Here is a 21776-nt window from a genome sequence, read left to right as displayed (position 1 = left end):
GATGACATAAGAGGGAGATTGGTCGATAGTTCCTGGCATTGGAGGCATCTTTAGCAGGGTTTGCTTAGGCAATGCTTTCCTGATCTGGTTGTTTCATTCCACATGGTCATATTAATTCTGGATTTTAAAAAACTGCTGAAATATGTTGAACTGCTCTTTTTTGTGATACAAGAATCTATTCCTATTCTATTCATATTAGTTATATCTCTGATACCAATGTTTTCTTGTAAAGAAGTAATCCCCAGGTATGCATCTATTTTGTTAACTAAGTTATTTTGGTGAAAGTTACCACAAATTTTATGTAGGACCAATCCAGAATAATACTGATTTATTTTTTTTATTTTATTTTTTTGCAGGGCAAACCTTGATTTTCCCTTTTTGACTCAGCCCATGCAGAGAATTTTTTAAAAAGCCTTTATCTTTAGTGCCTATTTTTGTTTCTGATGACATTTGAGTATTACTTTAATATAAAATTGTTTTGACTTTTGCTCATTTGATAGCTAACAGGTCTTCTAGTGTGAGTCTATGGTCAACTTCCTTCAGTCAGGCTGGAGGACCTAGAGATTTCTAGAGAGAACGCTTCTCTGGGAATCTCTAGATCTTGCAGTGAATTCTGTGGTCAGCTTCCAACAGAAGTTGACCATAGAGTCATGCTGGAATACCCAGACATTCCTAGGCACGTATTTTCTCAAGTAAAAAAACAACACAATTTCTTTCATTGTGATTTTCTTTCACTTTCACCTGGGTCCTGTGTCACTAATGTGGAGGGCTTATTGTATTCACATACTTCTGCTTCTTTTTCAGATTGCACATAGTATGTTGGGTTTTCTTATTTATTATGTTTTCTGAACAGAATTGCTCTTTTTGTCTAGAAGAGAGATGGGTAACCTTACCTAACTTTCCTTATGCTCAGATAGCTTGATTGTGGAGATGGTACATAATAAAAAGAGACTATCAAGACTTTTAGATTATTGTGAACTTTTAGATCAATGACTAACAGACCTATTTTTATTTCACCCTAGTCGGGGCAGTTCAATGAAGATATGATCCCAACAGTGGGCTTCAATATGAGGAAGATCACCAAGGGGAATGTCACCATAAAGGTGAGAAGCCAATTTGTTCATTATACTAAGCAAGTTGTTAGATTGACAGTGTACTTTTGAAGATGAGCTTAGGAGTTTAATAAAATGCAAACTGATTAATGGAGTTGAATTAACCACACCTGCTTTATACAAATCATCTAATCCTTCCCTATATAATATTATGGCTTTTCAGTGTCAAAGTCTTAGATATTCAGTAGCCTTTTAATGAAAAAAGGTGCACACATCATAAAATATGTGAGGATGGCCTTTTCCTATTTCCTTCGTATTTATAAACTTGGATGTTCACAGGTGCCTTCTCTTAACTGATAATTGTCTATGTGCTTTACCTAGGCCTTGGCCATTCCATGCACTTTATTATCTTTAGTCGTTCCCATCAGTGATCACCAAAGAATATACATTTTCAGATTTCCATTCCCTTTAAAATGGCCCATGGCCTGTGGTGCTTGACTGCGGATTGGGATTACTGTCTATGTTTTAAGTTATTTTAACTTTTTAAAAATGTGGTTATTGTGCTGCAATTTTATTTTATTACTGTTTTTATTGATGTAATGCTGTTTTGGGCTTGGCCCAGTGTAAGCCGCCCCGGGTCCTTCGGGAGATGGAACGGGGTATAAATTGTTGTTGTTGTTGTTGTTATAATTATATTTTGCTGTTCTTCTTACAAAGCTACAGAGGTTGAATACTTCAGTTTCAGTTGGGGGCATTCAGAGTGAGGCTTGGTGGGTTTGTTTCATTAAAAGCCTCTCTCCCACCACTTGAGTTCAGTTGGTTGCTCCTGTGATATTTTGTTAATTCTCCAGAGGTTTTATATAGGTTCCTCGGCTATGGAACTCTCTCCCCAGGGACATTAGATCAGCCCCCTCCCTCCTGATCTTCCACAAGAGAGTAAAAACGTGGCTCTGTGGCCATGCCTTCGGGGAACCTGTGCAATAATCAGATTTGGAACAACTTGTTATGGCTATAGGAACGACCCGGTTTACACTGGTGGATTATGTGATTTAGTGGTGATTGTATGGTTTTTAAAATGTTTATTAGTGTTTTAATTGTATTTTATAATTTTATTTTAAATTGTCATTTTAATTTTTATATTGTTGTTAAGGAATATGATGTAGACAATGATTTTTGTATTTTTTTAGAAGTATCTTATGTATAATGCCAGTTCTTTATAAATAAAAAACAAGAACAAAAGAAAAGGTTGTTCAGGGATATTTTCTTGTTTCACCATTCGAGGGTCTTTCTGGATGATTGCTTGGTCACTATATCCAAATATTGAGTCCTCTGCAGTTTATGCAGAGAATTCATTTGGTTTATTCTAGAAGAAAGGATTAGTATTTAGAGAATTCCTTTCCACTATTTAGAATAATTACAGATGTGATAGTGGACTCTTGATAAATCGGTATTTTAATAGCTTAAAATTCTTCAGTTTCATGTATGTACTTTGAAAGGGAAAATGTCACAAGGATTTAGTTAATGTAGGTAGCTGCTTCTTTTGCTTGCTTTTGTGTACAACAGCTAGTAGAATATAATTGATTACATTTGTTCAATGTATAAGCACCTTATAGTTTCATGAAGAATATGTGAGTATGAGAATGTTTTCATGAGGTAGAAGTTCAAAATCTCTTAATAGACATTCAAATAGGTTCCTTAGCTACAGGGAATATAGACTGTGACATCACAGTGGGTGATGGTGCCTGAAGAGGTGTGGGAAGATGTAGTTTGGGCAGTAGGGGTATATATGATTCATGGGGAATACTTTTTTTGCAGGTTTTCACCTCCTACTTCTCATTTGCATATTGCTTTGCTGTTTTTTCTTTCTCCACAGCTCTGGGACATTGGGGGCCAGCCCCGTTTTCGTAGCATGTGGGAGCGGTACTGCCGTGGAGTTAGTGCCATAGTGTAAGTACTTTCCTGGTTGCTCAGTCTATTACCAAATCCCATAATAGTTCTGATAGCAAGTGAGATGTCCCAAGATGGAATTCAATGGAAGCATAAAGATTGTTTTATCTCCAGGCTTCCTTAGAGTCTCCTTTAAGAGCAGAATCTTCTCCTTCTCCTTCCTGGGTTTAAGCACACCCAGGCCTCCCCTCTCTGGCACTCATCTGGAGAGTGTCCTGGTGATGAAATGCAAAAGCAGAGGGCAAACCAAAATGAGCTGTAGGGAGGACACTGGAGACACAACCGTCTTGCTGTTTGGTTGGAGCTTGGATCCTCTGGCAGACGAGAAAAGAGCTAGCATGCTTCTATGAACCCACCAACACAGAATTTCCCAGTCTGTCTTTGTGCTTGGAGATGCAAATCTTCCACCCATTTTAGAAACAAAGAGGGCTCCTACTTTCCTTCTCTTTTTTATTGGGTCATATCCCCGTGCCCAGAAAATGTTGTCTAGCCACTATGTTGGCTTTTGTCTTTAATAAATAAAATTTGACATGCAATCCACAGTTCAGTATACCAGATGCATTTCAAGAGTAGGTTGAAAAGTGGGTCAGTTCAGAATCCTGAAGAATGAAGCTCTGTTAATTAGAAGTTCCATTTCTATTTTTCTCATAATAATCATAGTTGTGATAGATATGAACATTTTTTGCCTCCCATATTTCCTGTATGACTCCCATTCAGTTTCTAACATTCTTAACTGACTGTCCCATGTGAGCTGCAAATGAATGTTTCCAGAAATGGCTTTGAGGAAATGAACTTGAGTATGACTGATTTTAGCATTTTGAGACATTCATAGTATTTGCTGTGTCCTTTGTCATATGTCTATTATCATATGATCAGTGTAGATGTGAATGTAATTCAAGGGCAAGCCATAATTTAAGTGGATTTAAATCAGTTCAGCTGCTTTGTCAAGGCACTTTAAAATTGCATATTAGTGCCACTAACAGAATAATAATGTTTTTTATTCATGTGAAATAAACATAGGCGTAAGTCAGTGCTTCATACTCAGGCAACATTGTTACTTAATAACATGTGATCAAGTTAGAAGAATAGACAATGCATTCTTTCATGTTGCTCAAAACCCGTATTTCAAGAATGGGGATCTTATTAGACTACATTTCCCATCATTCCTAACAATTTGCCATGCTGCTTGATACTGATGGAAGTTGGAGTCTAATATCTGGCAAGCTACTGATTTCCCCATCCTTATTCATCATCATTGGGGGGTGGTATTATTTGTAAGCTTCTGAAATGTTTTGAAGCAGTCAAATCAGATATTGCAGTTTGAAAATTTAGGGCCCTTCCCAGCCATATAACCCAGAATATCTGCTTTAAACTGGGTTATCTGAATCCACACTGCTATATAATTCAGTTCAGTGTGTGGAAGGGGCCTTAGATTAGTTATTTTGTATCTCTCTTGATCTGGAAATTTTAGTAAGTAGTTAATACACATAATCCCTTGGAGACAGAAAAGCATGTGTATTTGATCTTTAGTTAGTCTGTTGATGATTCACCTAGCTCATTTTGTTAGTCTGATGGTACTTTTAAGATATCTTAAGGAGAGGCCCTTTCCAGCTGTGTGCTGTTTGAAATCCCTTACCAAGAGATGCCAGTGATTTAATACAGAGAGATTTCCTCTGTCACTGAGATATGGCTCCTCGTGATATGAATTTCCTTGCCTGTTCATATTCACATATCAGTCTGCAAGCGAGTTCTGCTTTGTAATTCCAAACAAGTCTTCGATATATTGGGGATTTGCCTGACGTTAGAAGCATGAGGTTCATTTTTAATTTTTTTCCTAAACCATTGGATTTATTTTGGCCAGTAACAATGTATTTTGTTCCTGTGCAGTACATGAATCTAAAAAAATCTTTCCTACTTCTTAATGCTTCATTTTCTCATGCATTTTAGAGGAAGGGCAGGTACTTGCTGCTTCTCCCTCTGGTTAAGAGTACATTACTTCTGTCAATTGGCACTTGGATCAAGTTTCCATCAGTGAGGGATAGTCCTGTCTGCATTTCAGGTGTGGCTCACATCTAAGCTGAGGACAGGTTTCTTTGTGTGTTGTAGAATGATGCGATGAACCTCCATTGGATACCAGAATTGTTCCTGCATTTGAGCTGTGTGTGAGTGCCCATACTAGTGGGATGGATGGGTTACAGCACATTCTAATACCAACCAGATGTCACTCTTTATGTGCACTGCTCTCATAGGCACAGATAGCATTACTTCTGCATCAGGCTTTAACACAAAGAGTTGCTTGTAGAATTGCCCAGGAGACATGGAAGGCAGCAGGAGAAAGATTAATCAGACCCTGATGGGGCAGAACCCTTCTGGATGGCAGCAGATTTCTCTGGTATCACCAAAAGTCATTATGCCCCATTTGAAAGCAATCACATTTTGAGTAGATATATATGGTTTTTTAAAAACCTGAAACATCAATAAGTGGATGTACCCATTCTATTGTACTTTCTCTGGTTTGACTAGAGCAGCAATGGGTACTAGCTAAAGCCTTCTGCTGCTGCCCTCCTTCTGCCTTTTGTCAGTAGAGCTGCTGTTTCTTTGCTGTTTGCCTCATGGACCAAATTCTCCACAGACTGGCATGAGGAGAAAATGACTACTGTTCTTGGCCCATTTTCAGCCTATATAACACAATCTCCTGCCAGGGGCAGAGAAGAATAGTGAACCTGGTTACTAGTAGACACACATAGTAATGTTCTTAGACTTGCTTATGCATGGTTCTCAGAGTTCTCTTGTGTTTGTTGTCAGAAGACTAGAGACAGAATATATCTCTGTTGAATCCTTACAACTTGCAATATGAAAAGTCTTGGCCTAAACAATTTCTCCTGTTCAAGAAGAGAAGGCCATATACTAACTTTTTTTGGAAAGAGAGCAGGGAAGAACTGTGGGAACTAACAATGGGGTAGAGAAAAATTGGGACTCTCTTTTGTATTACACTGTGTCTAACTCTCATTGGAACCTTGTAAGTATGCACCCATAGAATGTGTCATAATATGCTGTTATAGGAAAAAACACTTAATTTGAAACTGAACACAGAACATGGCTTTGCTTGGGTTTCCTTAGGTCCCCCAGTGTCAGGTTTCATTGTAATACTAGACTATAGACATTCTACAGTGTGTTAATGTATTTCATCCAGTTACTATGGATAGATGCTTTGAAAAATGATCAATATTGAGTTCAAAAAATATATCCAAAACTATATTGCTCCATACCTTTAGTCTACATTTTGCCCCAGCCAGTGAATGCATTGGTAAAGATATTTCTTGTGTAGGATGGTTTTTTAAAAAAACCAAATCATAGTGCGCCAAAACCAAAGTGTCATACTTTTGTTATCAGTAGATTAGCTCTACTCAGGAAGATACTTGGTTGTGGTCAGGAAAACAAGAAGTGTACCTTAAACCCACACCATAACCCGCAACCTTAACCTTCAGATCATTGAACTTTTCTTTAGGGCCAGCAAATACTCCAGTTTGACTTTTTGCTTTAATTAGGGGTGTTTTATTTTTTAAAAAAGCTCTGGTTGCTACCAGCAGAAGGATATTGGCATATAACTGGTGGTTGGTATATACGTAAACTAGCATGGGACATTATTGTCCAGTGGTTTATCATGCTATCTTATCTTTTTCCCTGATAGCCTGGCATCAATACCAGGAAAGATTCTGGAGCAGATAATTAAGGAGGCAGTCTATGATCACTTTGAAAATAATGCTTTGATTGCTAAAAGTCAACATGGATTTCTCAAAAACAAGTCATGCCAGACTCTTAGCTCTTTTTTTATAGGTTTACAAGCTTGGTAGATGCAGGGGATGTTGTGAATGTAGCATGTCTTGATTTCAGTGAGGCTTTTGACAAGGTTTCCATGATGTTCTTGCAAACAAACTTGTCAGATATGGGATAGACAATATGACTGTTTGGTGGAATTGTAATTGGTTAAGCGACCAAATCCAATGATTCATCTTAATTTGGAAAGAAGTGACCAGTGGAGTGCTACAGGGTTCTGTCTTAGGCCCAATGCTTCTCAACATCTTTATTAATGACTTGGATAAAAGTTTAGAGGGTGTGCTTATCATGTTTTCATATGATACCATATTGGGAGAGATAACTAATACTCTAGAAGACAGGTCAGAATTCAAAATGACCTCAACAAATTAGAGAGTTGGGTTAAAACTAAAAAAATGAATTTCAACAAGGAGAAATGTAGAATACTTCGCTTAGGCAGAAAAAAATGAAATGCATAGATACAGAATGAGTGACGCCTGCTTGACAACCGTACATGTGAAAAAGATCTTGGGGCCTTTGTGGACAACAGGTTGAATATGAGCCAACAGTGTTATGCAGCAGCTAAAAAAATGGGATTTTGGACTGCATTAAAAGGAGTATAGTGTCTAGAAGATCCAGGGAAGTCATGGTGCCTTTCTATTCTGCTTTGGTCAGACCTCAACTGGAATACAGAGTTCAGTTCTGGGCACCACAATTCAAGCGGGAAGTTGACAAATGGAACATACCCAGAGGAGGGCGATTAAAATGATCTGGAAACCATGCCCAATGAGGAACAGCTTAAAGAGCTGGGTATGTTTAGCCTGCAGAAGAGAAGGTTGAGGGGAGACATGATCACCACGTATAAATATTTCAAAGGATGTCATAAGGGCGAGGGAGCAGGCGTGTTTTCTGGTGCCCTGGAGACTATGACTTAGAGCAATGGGTTCAAAATACAGAAAAGGAGATTCCACTTGAATGTTAGGAAGAACTTCCTGACTGTAAGAGCTGTTCAGCAGTGGAACTCTGCCTTGGTGGAAGCGCCTTCGTTGGAGGCTTTTAAACAGGCTGGATTGCCCTCTGTCAGAGGTACTTTGCGTGAAGATTATGAACTTACATGCAAAAAACAGCATTCACAGATAGCTGTATTGTTGCAGTCCCCCCCCCCCCCCAAAAAAAAAAGAACAACCTTGCACAAAAAGTCCACGCTTTTGTTGCAAGACTGCTGGGTTGTTTTGTACGAAAAAGTAGTGTTGCACATAAAATTAGACCCTGGGATGTTCTGTTGCACAAAAAGCAGCAATTTTTCAAAATACACTTTTTTGTGCAAAAATCTAAAAGAAATTCACAGACTAATATCGTAAAATAAGTTTGGAAGTGTTGCTACAGAGCAAGAATTGTACAGCAAATATTCATTTTCTCCATGGTGGGGAGAAAGCTGAGGAAATTATTCAACTCACTTGTAAGAACAAAGCAATTGAAAATATACATTTTTAATTTAAACTGTATAATGTTTTTAGTGAAGAAGCTGGGATTCTGTACGAAGCTATAGTTCACATCATTTGCCCCTTTGCTCCAGTGTTTTTAGTCTTGATTGACAGCAGCTCTCTACAATCTCTGACAAGATATTTTTCATTACCTTTTCTTTTTAACTGGAGATAGCAGTAATTGAACCTAAGGGAGACATTCAAAACTGTGGGAGTTTTACATTTTGCTGCATTCAAATTTTATAAAACCCAAATACGAAGGTAATGTATACAGTAGAATCTCACTTATCCAACAGTAATCAAAAGCAAGACTGAAGGAAAGCTAGTACAGTAGAGTCTCACTTATCCAACGTTCTGGATTATCCAATGCTTTTTTGTAGTCAATGTTTTCAATACATCGTGATATTTTGGTGCTAAATTCGTAAATACAGTAATTACTACATAGCATAACTGCGTATTGAACTACTTTTTCTGTCAACTTTATTGTATAACATGATGTTTTGGTGCTTAATTTGTAAAATCATAACCTAATTTGATGTTTAATAGACTTTTCCTTAATCCCTCATTATCCAACATGTTCGCTTATCCAATGTTCTGCCGGCCCATTTATGTTGGATAAGTGAGACTCTACTGTACTTCAGAAATGAATCTGAAACGAAATTCCTCCCCCGTTTGCGCTGCTTAAAGTCAAATGGTGCAGCTGTTTTCAGTGTAGAAAGGACCATTTTGTGCAGGTGTATCATACAGATGTTACGGTGTTTAAGCCATTTTGAGATCATACAGGAGGAATTATGATGATGTTGTGTACCTTCAAGTCATTTTAGGTAAACCTATGATGGGGTTCTTGGCAAGATTTGTTCAGAAGGAGGTTTGCCTTTTCTTTCCTCTGAAGATATGTGAGTGTGGCTTTCCCAAGATCACCCAGTGGGTGTCCATGGCTGAACAGGGATTCAAACATTGTTTTCCAGAGTTATAATCCAGCACTCAAACTATTATACATTCTGAGGAGAAAAGTGGGATATAAATCAGAGAAATAATTAAAATAAGGATGAAGAGCTTTTCAGAATAAAATCCATTTAGCACTCATTTGGGGATTCAAATGCAAATGTCTTAGAGTTAAGTCCTCAAAATCCTAAGCCTAGGTCATCTTGATTTGTAAGGATGTCACATTGAGGAAGGGGTAAGCTTGTTTTCTGCTGCTCTAGAGGCTAGCAAAGAACACTGGATTCAAACTGCAGAAAAAGAGATTCCACCTAAACATTAGGAAGAACTTCCTGATGGTAAGAGCTGTTCAGGAGTGGAATATGCTGCCTTTCAGTGTAGTGGAGTTGCTTTCCCTGGAAGTTTTTAAACAGAGGTTGAATGGCCATCTATTAGGAGAACCTTTACTGTATTTTCTTGCATGGCAGGGGGTTGGATTGGATAACCCCTTTGGTCTCTTCCTACTCTATTCTATGATCAACCGTGGTAGATTAGGTACCATATTAGTCCCCTAGATAAATTGGTGAACCACCCTGTACCTGTCCACACATCTCACTGGGAAGGGAAAATGTTATGCTCCCAAGTGCATCCCTAACACGATTTCCCCCCCAAACAAGAAATGAGTTCAAGTCATTTTCAGTTTGCTTCTAGTTTTAAAAAGAGCACTAAATAAAAACACATGGCAACAATATCCCTATAGCCCTAGAGAAAACATTTGGGGGAAGATGTTTACCCCAGAGAGCCTAGATAACCACAAAATCACCCCGGTGTGACTGCATGTATCCCTTGGTCTGTATTTTTTCCATCTGTGGTCTAGATAGAAGAATTGACTGGCTTTGAGCCTTTTCTTATCAAATTCATTCCATCCCCACTTATGAAGGAATTCACAGATTTTAAAGAATTCATGAGCAAAAACAAACAAATGTTTCAGCCAACCTTACCTTGAATCCTCTGAGCTAGAATTACACATTTCAAGGACAAAGTGTTCAGAACTCCTGGCTCATAGCTGGTTTCATGTCTGTATTAGTACAGACATTTTGATGTTAACACACCGAGTCAAGTATTTAGATGTTTGCTTGGAGCAGCAGCTACTACTTTCTTACTCAGATTTTATTGTGGTCTGAATTATTCACAGGCATCTTGGATGACCCTTGTTCCTAAGAACGTCCAACTTGAAGTCCTTAATTACTGGAATAGTTTGCAGGTTTACATTATAAAATGTATTCCAGTATCAGGGTTTGGAAGGTAGATTACAGTTACTGTAATCTGTAGTTTGTATTTCTAACTCTAGGACCCAGATTTCCATTTTTTCATGCATCAGTTAGAAAAAACAAAGTGACGAGAAGGACATAGACCTGCCTCTCTTATGGTAAAAATAATTAGTTTCCTTCCCTGCCTAACAACTGGGAGAGACAGGAGCTTGAGGAGGGAGCTGGACCTGGTTTGCTGAGGCATAATGTGGAGAAAGCACAAATCCATTATGTGGGTGTGTGTATCACTGACAGCTGATAGTTTCCATACCAGGGGGTGAGGAATATGATCCAGAGTTTAGTCTGGATGTTAAGCAAGCAAGCTAAGATGGTAGCTCCTATACTGTTTAGTAGCTAAATCCAAAGTGAACCATTAGCATGGAAGCCACCCAAAAGCACTGGTGGAAGATTGAGGGAATTAGATATACCATATTTTTCGCTTTATAAGACGCACTCCCCCCCCCCCCAAAATAGAGGGGAAAAGTCAGTGCGTCTTATAAACGCAATATGACCTCACCTGGGCTTTCTCCCGCTGCCTGGAGGCAGCTGAGCCAGTTGAGTGGCTCTTTCCCTGTGCCTCCTTCGGGAACACGGGATGGGCGGCTGAGCTCCACCTCTGCCCTTTGCAGCCTTCGGGAGCGAGGGCAGAAACATAATACCACCCTCTGCCCCTCTGTCTCCATCAGGAACAAGGGCAAAGCGGCTTGGCCCCCCACCTGCCCCTCTGCATTCTTCGGGAGCAAGGGCAGAGCGGCTTGGTACCGTCCTCCTCCGCTCTGCCTCCATCGGGAGCAGAGGCAGAACGGCTGAACTCCACTCCTGCCCCTCTGCATCCTTCGGCAGCAAGGGCAGAGAAGCCTGATACCGCTCTCTGCCTCCATCAGGAGCAAGGGCAGGGCGGCTTGGCCCCACCTCTGCCCCTCTGCTTCCCTCGGGAGCAAGGGCAGAGCGGCTCGGTACCGTCATCTTTCCATCTGCCTTCCTTGAAAGCAAGAGCAAAGCAAAACAATCACTCCACGAATTGCTGATAAAAAGCGCTCAACTCTGCCCCTAGTGGCTGATGTTGCGGTAATGTCTACATATTACATGTTATTTTATTAAAATGTTCTAGGTCATCTTTTAGTTCAAATTATTTTTCCCCATTTTCCTCCTCTGAAAACTAGGTGCGTCTTATCATCAGGTGCGTCTTATAAAGCGAAAAATACGGTATATTCCTTCAAAATTGTTAATACAGAAGTGGGCACTGTATAGTCCTTGGCTAGCTGTCAGACACAAGGGATGTGGGGTGGGTAGGGGAGAAAATAGAATAGTCATACCCACTATTGGCAGATGGTCTTCTGAGAGATTCATACCAAGACAATGTTATCCTCCCCCTGAAAAGGCTCTCTACTCTGTATTGTATTGGTTTATATCATGCTGTCAATACACAGTAATTTTCAAAATAACATGGACAAAAAAGATAGAGTCTGCTCCCAAAGAGGTTGTATGCTAAGGCATATTTCCTGTTTTGGATCTTGGACCGCCTTGATTCAGCTGGAGTAGAAAATGCCACGGCGTAGCCCTGGGAATGTTGAAACCTTAATCTTCTTAGGCACCTGTGTTTCTGTTCACTCTGTACTAGATTCTGGCTGCTTCTCACCTACACTTGTGGTGCCACACAAAATCTTTCTTTAGCATCAGCACAACTTGGGCTCCGTTAAAAACCCTTTTTCTGCATATCCTGTTTGGTTTGGAGAAGTGTTAATTTGTACCCTTCCATATTGCTGCATGATCCCGAGTGCTTCAATGCTCTTGAATACATATTATAACATAAAATAATTTCATGCAGGAAATTCACACTCAGCATCACATATAAGCTGCCTACTTCCTTTTTAGGTGAGCAAGTGCATACTGCCTAATGCATAATGTAACAGATGAAAGTTTGCCTCTGGTTAGTGAAATTCCCTTTGTGAAACCAGTAGCTGGATTGTTGCATTTAGTAAAATCGTATGAGGGTTTCTTACTGGGGTGGGGAGTGGCTTATTGGAATAGTTAGGTAGCATATTAAAAATATGTAAAATAAACCCACAAAGCATTCTCTCCACTAATGAATAATGAATAAATGAATGTGGTTTCTACAGATTTGGGGGGGGGGAGTCATTTCAGCAGATTCATATGGAAGGGGCCAGGAAAAATGGAGAAATTCAATTTATTTTGTGTAAAACTTGTTCATTTTTGAGATATGTTTTGGTTCATTGTTTTGTCTTTCTCAACTGGGGAAAATGCCTAATCAGTAGATGAGACAAAGACTCAAGAGTAAATCACCTCCTTTTTGGGGGTGGTCAGGTATGGTGCCATATTAATTTTGTCTTCCTCTTTGTGGCTATGGCTACACTGTAGAGCAGTACTTCTTACTTGTTGAGCTAAGTGTTAATGTCTTTGTTTTCTTACAGCTATATGGTAGATGCTGCAGATCTGGAGAAGATTGAAGCCTCAAAGAATGAACTCCACAACCTGCTTGATAAGCCACAGCTCCAGGGCATTCCTGTAAGATATTTGGGGAGGGGGTGAATATTTGTGCATTGAAGCTACCCTTAAAGCCCACTGAGTAATTCTTTGCCTGTAAAAAAAGCAGGAAGGATTATTTCAGGACCTTCAGGGTCTTGGAGTGGGTGGCCAGTGGCCAGTAGCCTTTAACAATTGGCTACTATTCTAAATGCTGCAGAGGATGGAAGGCCTTCTGAATGTGTGCAGGACCATATTCAGCTGTAAATCCTGGAGTTAATCTGCCCTATGTCTTTATGTTCTTCTCTACTACACAGTGATTTTATCATATCTTTTTCTAAGATGTAAATAGTTGGGCTAAAGATCTATTACTGTGAAACTGGGGAGATGGAAAGTATGCTGTTTGGAATATAAAATAACAGTACTGCACAAACAGATCCTGAAAAGAACTTTGCATATAAAATGAAGGAGACACAATTCATAACATGGATCTTAGCTTTTGCCTTATATTCAATGTGGTACTGTAATTTTTAAAAAAATCATGTATATCCCATCTTCTTCACAGAAGCCCATGATGGCTAGTGGAAGACACATTTGTTATTTAGAACAGTTCAAAAATAGTAATCTGAGCTGTCCTGTAGTAGGATAAGCAGCTGCTAATTGAGATAAAAAGCAAAAGGTGTTCATTTGGATAGCTAGATGATAATCTGTGTGGTTTGGCATATTTTTTTTTCATTGATGAACATGTGGTGACTATTGTCACTAGGGAACATATTCAAGACTGATGACAGATGTTCTTCATTAATATTAATCATCCCCCATCTCTTTCACCCTTTTCTTCCCATCTGCCTCTATCCTACAACACATTGTATCTAAAACGAGTATTGAGATCTGTAGGGCTTTAGTTACCTTTGACAGCTGGATATCTGTAAATTTATTGCTGTAATGTGCGCCATAGAAGAGAGGTGTTTATACTTAGTATATTTTTTTAAAACTTAGGCTTTCCTTTTGCTTGATTTCTTCTCTATCTTTGTTTACTCTGCAAAAAAAAATAATAATAATGGAAGAACTTGGTCTATTGTGTCTACTAAAGGAGAACATCGCCTTGTCTGCCATTCCCTTCTTTGTTAATATGAGAAAGGCTTTGTTCCTTTCTTTGCACATGTGGAAGCACCAATACAGATAGACCAAGAGGCAGCAATCCTAAATTAAATTTATCAAAGAGGCTCCTAATAAGGGCTTCTGTGTCAAGAGTCAGACGCCAGTTAACAAACAAAACAGAGTTTATTCCAAAGATAAGCCAAAAATAACATAAACACAGAAAGTAACCTTGAAACACTTCACTTATCAGTGTTTCAAAAGTAGTTTGGACAAAAAATAACTCAAAAACAAGCCACGCTATTTTCCCATGCTGACATTCAATTAAAACAGAAACGCTTCAATTCAGCTTTGGAGAACAAATAGAGTTGACTACAAGAAAATTTGCAAAATAAACAAAGGCTTGAAACCTTCCAGAAGCTGCAGAGTATAACTGAAAGTGCAAAAGCCTCTTTTGGCTTCAAGCCGTTTCTGAAAACAGACAGCCGGCTCTGCGGATTTAAAGGGACAGTTCCCAAAAGAAAAACAGCAAACTGGCTTGAAAACAAACAAACTAGAAGAGCAGTAAACTGCTTCCACGGTGCAGATAAAGCCGAAAGCTTCAAAGGGATGATGAATAGCCGTCGTCAGGAGAATCCAAGGTCAGGTCAGGAGGCAGCAGCAAATTCTGAAAGGCAAACCAGTAGTCAGAAGCCGGGAGTAGTAGTCAGTCAGAGGGCGTAGACAGAAGCCAGGTCAAATTCAATCCAAAGTCCGAAGAGGGTGCAGTCATCCAAACCAGGTCCACGATAAGACACAGCGAGAGCCAAGCCAGATGGTATCAGCAACTAGAAATAGTAATCAGAATGCAGTCCAGGGAAACCCACACAGTTCCATCCCTCTGCTGCAGAGCAGTCCCAGATAACTTTCATCCGAATCACAGTCCAAGTCCAGTCTTCACGGAAACACAGAGATCCCAATGGTGCCTCAGCAACACCTTGCCACACGCAAAGTGCAATGGCCAAACATTCCCATTTTATTCCCCTTCCTCCTGGGTGACCAAACACTCACACTCAAACACCAGGTGTCCCAAATCTACTCAGAGTCCGAACTCCACACAGCTAGAGCTCGTGGATCCGGAGTACCTAGCAATTCGTTGGAGTCCCAATCATCCTGCCCACACTTAGCCCCATGAACACTTAAAGAACCATCCTCCCTTCTCCAAGCATCCCAAGTGGGATCAGCTCCTGCAGAAACCCCAGGTTCAGTAGTATCCATAGGCCCCAAATCCCCAGACATCTCCGGTGGCTGTGCCCATTCAGTGCCCACTTCCCCAGCCACCACCTGTTCCTCAGCATCCATTTCCCCAAACTCCCCATCTGAATCTTCCTCAGAAGATCCCCCATATAGCTCTCTAAGTCGCTTCCTGCGCAACTCCTCCAGTGAACCCTCAACACAAGGGTTTTTTCTTCCTCTTCGAAACCCATCACCATCAACCATAATCCCCGAAGGCGCAGTCACAACACTCTGAACAGTCTCAACTTGTCTTTTCAGTTTTTCCTTTTGAGATGCTTATCCATCCAGCTGCTAAACATAGATAAATGTTTTAAGTTGGTAGCCTACACAACACTGCAAGGTACAAGCAGTGGTGTGGGTTTTCAGAAAAGAATAAAACTAGAAAATTTCCCAATGCTCTAATCAGTGTAATATGATTTAACTTGTTTGATTAAAATACTGAAGTCAGAAATATTCAGAGCTTTGTTTATTTATTGGAATAGTGGTAGTATTACAAAAAAAAGCTGACAGAAAGAAAGTCAACACATTTGAATGCGATACTAGAGTTCTACAAATACCATAGATGGCTAAAAAGACGAATGAGTCTAAAGACAAATCAGGCTTCTCATTAAAATTAAGATTAAACTAATGCTGTTGTATTTTAAGCACATCATGAAAAGATATAACTCATTAGAAAAAACACTGAAACTTGGTAAGGTGGGAGGAGTTGGAAGAGGGAAGACCACATTCCAGGTGGATAGAAATCAAAGTCAGCAAGATTGCAGATAATCGCAAAAAAAATATGTCCTTCATTTGGGGGGCGGGTCATGTATTTGTTCCAGGAGGTTTCGATTGAATTATTTGATCAAGGAAGTGATGGCTTTAGGTTTGCAAGACTTGAGCAGGGTAAGGGATGGCCAGAGCTCTCAGAAGTTTCTCATTCATAGCATAGCCATCTATCGAAATAGGCTAGACAGCAAATAATAACATGTGCCTTCCCTGTATTTAACAATAATGACTACCCCACATAAAGACTAAGTGTTACAGTCACATTTCTAAAGAGAACTGCATTCAGTGTATTTCAAATCAAAAGTTTAATTTTGCAGAAAAGTCTGCATGGCCTTAGGTTTTACTAACTCATTTTGCACTACTTATCAGTTCTAAAAATTACTTATGTTTCTTAAAGTTTAGGGAGATACATAATTAGCACTATTTGTTTGAATTAAATTGCTCAGGTTTCAAGGTTGCTCTAATCTAAGCACTGTACCACTGGTTTCCTTAGATTTTCCTAGTGTTCAGGATTATGGTATGGGGTTATAAAAGTATTGTGTTGTGTTTTCACTCTTTTGAGAGCCATAGAAAACTGGCTTCATTTCCTGAATCCAAATTTGCAGGAAGATCCCTCAGTTAATGTCAGATTCTGTAGATCTAAAATTGCCAGTTTTCTTAAAAACATGGATACAGAGATTTGTCTTACCTGATCAATGGACTCTTCTCAAACTGTTCCAGAAGTTGACAGCTACCAGTTTAAATTGAACTGAGATCTATGGTTTCTTCCTTTGCAGGTCCTAGTTCTTGGGAACAAGCGAGATCTGCCTGGTGCCTTGGATGAGAAGGAGCTCATTGAGAAGATGTAAGTAGTTGCTAGTGTGACAGAGTGTTGCTGTTGGTCCCACCTTCTCAGAGCCAGATATATGTCTCCCCATTGTGAGGAGCCATATCTTTTTGTTCTGTGTACACTGCAGAAAGGCACTGCTGGTAGGAAATGGCATATCTTGTGCTGAGCAGGTGAATGTATCTGACAATATAGTTTGAAAGGAGTAGGATTAGTAATAACATTATATGAGCAGAATTGACACTGGGTTTTTGGTAGAATCTGATCCCTCAGTTTGAGCTAAGTGGCCCATTGCTGGTAAGTTGTAGATCAGGGTAATGTATATATTTCTGTGGGACTACAATAGCTCCAGAACACTTGTAGGTTATGGAAAATGAATTGGCAAAACCTAGAATGCAAAGAAGACAAAAGGTACGGTTGGGTTAATTAATTCAGACATATATTCCCCTGAATTCAATTGATGAGGGACCTATTGATCAATCTCAAGTCAAGCCAAGCCTTTGGGGATAAAAAACTTAAGAACACTTCTCTAAATCTACAGTAAATGTTTATGTTTCTCATAAATGCCGTTATTATTGTCCTGAAGAATTCTGTCTCAAAAACTAAAATAATTTTGGTTGATGATGTGTATGCGGATAAAGGGGCGAAACTTGGTGGATGGATGTGCATCCCATTGTTTTTGGCACTAGTGCTTGAGGAAGAGAGGCCTGCCTGGGAGGATCTTGGATTCTGTGCCCCTAGTTCTTATGGCAGCCTTTCTATTTTCAAGGTGCCACAATACATTTTCCTATTTTCTTGCATTGATGATGAAGCTTGGATAGGGTCTCAGTATTTGCACCTTTGCATCTAAGTATCAAGGTAAATTTAAAAAAGTGGAAATACTATGGAGACAGTGAAAGGTTTGAGCCTTACCACACGGTGGCAGCAGAGGCTAGCTTTTGTGTCTCATTTTTCTTGTTCTAACTGATGTGGCCTTTTAGAACAGTCCTGTTAAAATAAGGAAAGCAAAATTGAACTTAGGCAGGCCGCTTAGAAAATTCTAAGAGGATAGTGTGGAGAGAGAAAAGTCAGCTTGTCATCTTCATTCTGTCTGTGAGGTCTGGGTACATGCTCCACTACTTTTTTTCTTCCTGTAGAATTTACATTTTGAGAATTTGCATCTAGTAAATTTAGCATCTTACAATAACAACCTTCTTTTCATCACAGACGTGGTGTATACTATGCTCATTCTAACCATACCACTGTTACATCTTTTCAAATATTTAAATATGGCTGTTATGCCCCCTCTTTTCTCCAAGCTAAACATACCCAGCTCCCTAAGCCACTCCTATTAAGGCTTCGCTTCCGAACCTTTTGGTTTTGGTCACCCTTTACTGGTCATCTTCCAGCTTGTCAATATCTTTCCTGAATTGTGGTGCCAAGAATTGGACATGATATTGCAGGTGAGGTTTCTCCAAAGTAGATTAGAATGGGACTATGTTTTCCCTCAATTCTGACACTGTACTCCTATTCATTCAGCACCCTATAATTGCATTGGCTTTTTTACCTGCTGCATCACACCGCTGACTCATGTTCAGAATATGGTTTACTAAGACTCTTCTGCGATTTTAGAGTTAGAAATTAAGTTAGCATTTTATCATACTTGCCAGGGAATAATTGACTGAATGTGATGAAATTGATTTATCCAGGAAGAAAGTGGTCAAATGTAGGGGCTATTTTTAATAGGACACGTAGACTTACAGGTCCTTTCTGGGACTTTGCAATTGATTGATTGTGGAGCCACTATATTTGGTTCATTATCTCTCTGGCTTTTAGTAATACAGTCATTCCTTCAGATTCAATGGGATTAAGGGCACAAGTCCTCCGTGAATGTTTTTTTAAAATGAGAATAAAGAAATTTCTAGGTGAGCTAGAGATTTCTAGAGATAACATTTTTGCCAAATCCATAAATAATCAAATCTGAAAAGTCAAAACTAAAGATGTGGAGAGATGACTTATAGTAACATTTTGTGTTTTATTCTGGAAACTGCCTTTGGGGTGCTTTTGCTGTTAAAGGCAGCTTTAAAATTATTGAAATTTGTGTGTTTGTAAAACCTAAAAAACCCAACTCTGGTTGAATGTGAAGTCCATGCATGTTCTTTCCATGGAACAGGCATGGGAAAGAAGAAGAGACAAGAGCTTGTTCCAGCATTCATAATGATAACTATTTATTTATTTACAACATTTCTATCCCGCCTTTCGCAACCCTGAAGGGGACTCAAGGCAGCTTTACACATAGGCAACTATTTGATGCCTTAAAAACAGTGTACAGTTCAAATTGACATTAAAAGAAAATTGTAAAATACATTAAAACAATTAAAACATTTAAAACAATACATTCATGGTTAATCACATAATCCAAAATCGTAGACTCTTATTTGCACTGCTGCTTGTTTGTTGCCTTGCCTGTTGCTATATCAATTTGTGTATGTCTTCTGTGTATGGTCCTTTTCCCCAAAAAAGTTTGATCTCATATGCTTGTGTTTCCCTTGCAGGAACCTGTCTGCCATCCAGGACCGAGAGATCTGTTGCTATTCAATCTCTTGCAAAGAAAAGGACAACATTGGTAAGTGTGGAAGGGAAGAGGAAGGCTATAGAAATACAATAAACCTCTCACATTTTCTGAGATTATGGGCACCAAATCCCTGTGAAAGTGAAAAACCATGAATCAAGAAATGGCTATTTTTCTTATCTGAGAGAACATCTCTCTAGGAATTTCTAGCTCTCTCGGAATGATTTCTGCTGGAAGCTGGCCATAGGAATCGAATTGGAGAGCATAGTGATTCCTAGAGATGTGTTATCTCTAAAAATCTCTAGGTCCTCTAGAATGACTGGGCATTGACAGTAGAGTCATACTGGAAGATCCAGGGATTCCAAGAGAGAACCTATTAAGGAGATCTTCACATTTCCCTCGTTGCTCCGTTTCGCCGGCAATTGCTGATGAAATGGCAGGTGCACGGGGTGCCTCTCAGCACCCCACACATCCTCTTTCCTTTCCCCATCAGAGAGTGGGGGGGGGGCAAAGAGTATTTGCACCCTGTCCGCATCAGATAGGGGAAAGGGCAGAAAAATAGCTTTGTTAGAGCAACTCTAAAGCACAACTCACCTTACATTGGTCCTTAATCACCACCTGGGTGGTGGTATTTATTTATTTATTTTGGATATGCCGCCTTTATCCCTATGAACCCAGGGTGGCTCACAACATCATTAAAATAAGCAATGTAACATAAGTAAGTAAGTAAGTAAGTAAAAGTTTATTTGTATACCGCCCTCTCTCCCAAAAGGGACTTCCAATATAAAATCAGCATAAAACATTGTACAATAAAACACTGAAAACACTATAAAACGCTATAAGAATTAGAAACGAAAACAAAACATAACAATTGACTAAAACAATCACATAAGCAGAAGGAATATAATCACTCAAATAACATGAATCTGCAAAGAAAGAGGGGGGAAAAAAAGACCACTGGGATGGAGGAGAGGATGGCCTGGAGGGACCACTAGAACTAAAATGCAATGTGGTATTCTAAGATGCTTTGGGGCAGAGGAATAAAGTGCAGTGTTTCAAGTCAAAGAGGTGGCCTGTGCAACTACTATAGCTATGGGCTCGGTTATCCAAAGGCGCAGCGGAAGAGCCAGGTTTTAAGCAGCTTTTTGAAGGAAGCCAGGGTGGGTGCTTGCCGGATCTCCTCTGGAAGGGAATTCCAGATCCGGGGAGCAACAATAGAAAAGGCCTGCTCCCTCGTCCCCGCCAACCGAGCCTGGGATGGTGGCGGGAGCGAAAGAAGTGCCCTACCGGATGAACGAAGAGGACGAGTGGGTTCATAGCGGGAGATGCGGTCACAAAGGTAGGCGGGTCCCAAACCATTTAGGGTTTTGTAGGTAAGAACCTGCACCTTGAATTGGGACCGGAAAATAATCGGTAGCCAGTGGAGCTCCTTGAACAGGGGAGTAGATCTCTTCCTGTAGTTTGCTCCAGTTAACAACCTGGCAGCCGCACGTTGGACTAACTGAAGTTTCCGGGCCGTCTTCAGGGGCAACCCCACATAGAGTGCATTGCAATAATCCAGTCTAGAGGTGACTAAGGCGTGGACCACCGTGGCCAAGTCAGACTTCACGAGGTATGGTCGCAGCTGGCGCACAAGCTTTAATTGTGCAAAGGCCCTCCCCGCCACCGCCAACACCTGAGCCTCAAGTGTCAGTGATGAGTCCAGGAGGACCCCCAAGCTGCGGACCTGCGCCTTCAGGGGGAGTGCGACCCCATCGAGCACAGGTTGCCACCCAATACCCCGATCAGACTTGCGACTGACCTCGAGGACCTCTGTCTTGTCAGGATTGAGCTTCAGCTTGTTTGCCCTCATCCAGGCCATTACAGCGACCAGGCACTGGTTCAGTATCTGAGGAGCTTCCTTGGAATTAGGTGGAAATGAGTAGTAGAGTTGAGTGTCATCTATGTAGAGATGGCACCCAACTCCAAAACTCCGGATGACCTCGCCCAGCGGTTTCATGTAGATGTTAAAGAGCATGGGGGATAAAATGGAACCTTGCGGGACCCCACATGTCAAAGGCCAGGGGTCCGAGCAGGTATCACCCAGCTTCACCAACTGGGAACGGCCCTCCAGGAAGGACTGGAGCCACTGGAGCGCAGTACCCCCAAGGCCCATCCCAGAGAGCCGTCCCAGAAGGATACCATGGTCGATGGTATCGAAAGCCGCTGAGATGTCCAGGAGAACCAGAAGGGACACACTCCCCC

General features: G+C 40.3%; 1 protein-coding gene across 1 annotated transcript in view; it reads left to right on the top strand.

Moving 5' to 3' along the window:
• arl8a (ADP ribosylation factor like GTPase 8A) overlaps positions 1–21776 on the top strand; it is a 53054-nt gene that overhangs the window by 24048 nt on the left and 7230 nt on the right. The window contains exons 2-6 of the mRNA XM_003220574.4: positions 1023–1103; positions 2926–2999; positions 12963–13056; positions 16932–16999; positions 19516–19586. Of these exons, the coding sequence (XP_003220622.3) occupies positions 1023–1103; positions 2926–2999; positions 12963–13056; positions 16932–16999; positions 19516–19586 (388 nt within the window). The remainder of the gene's footprint in view (positions 1–1022; positions 1104–2925; positions 3000–12962; positions 13057–16931; positions 17000–19515; positions 19587–21776) is intronic.

Source organism: Anolis carolinensis, chromosome 4 (assembly GCF_035594765.1).
Source record: "Anolis carolinensis isolate JA03-04 chromosome 4, rAnoCar3.1.pri, whole genome shotgun sequence".
NCBI classification, from domain to species: domain Eukaryota; kingdom Metazoa; phylum Chordata; class Lepidosauria; order Squamata; family Dactyloidae; genus Anolis; species Anolis carolinensis.
This window is presented reverse-complemented; position numbering and strand designations above follow the sequence as displayed.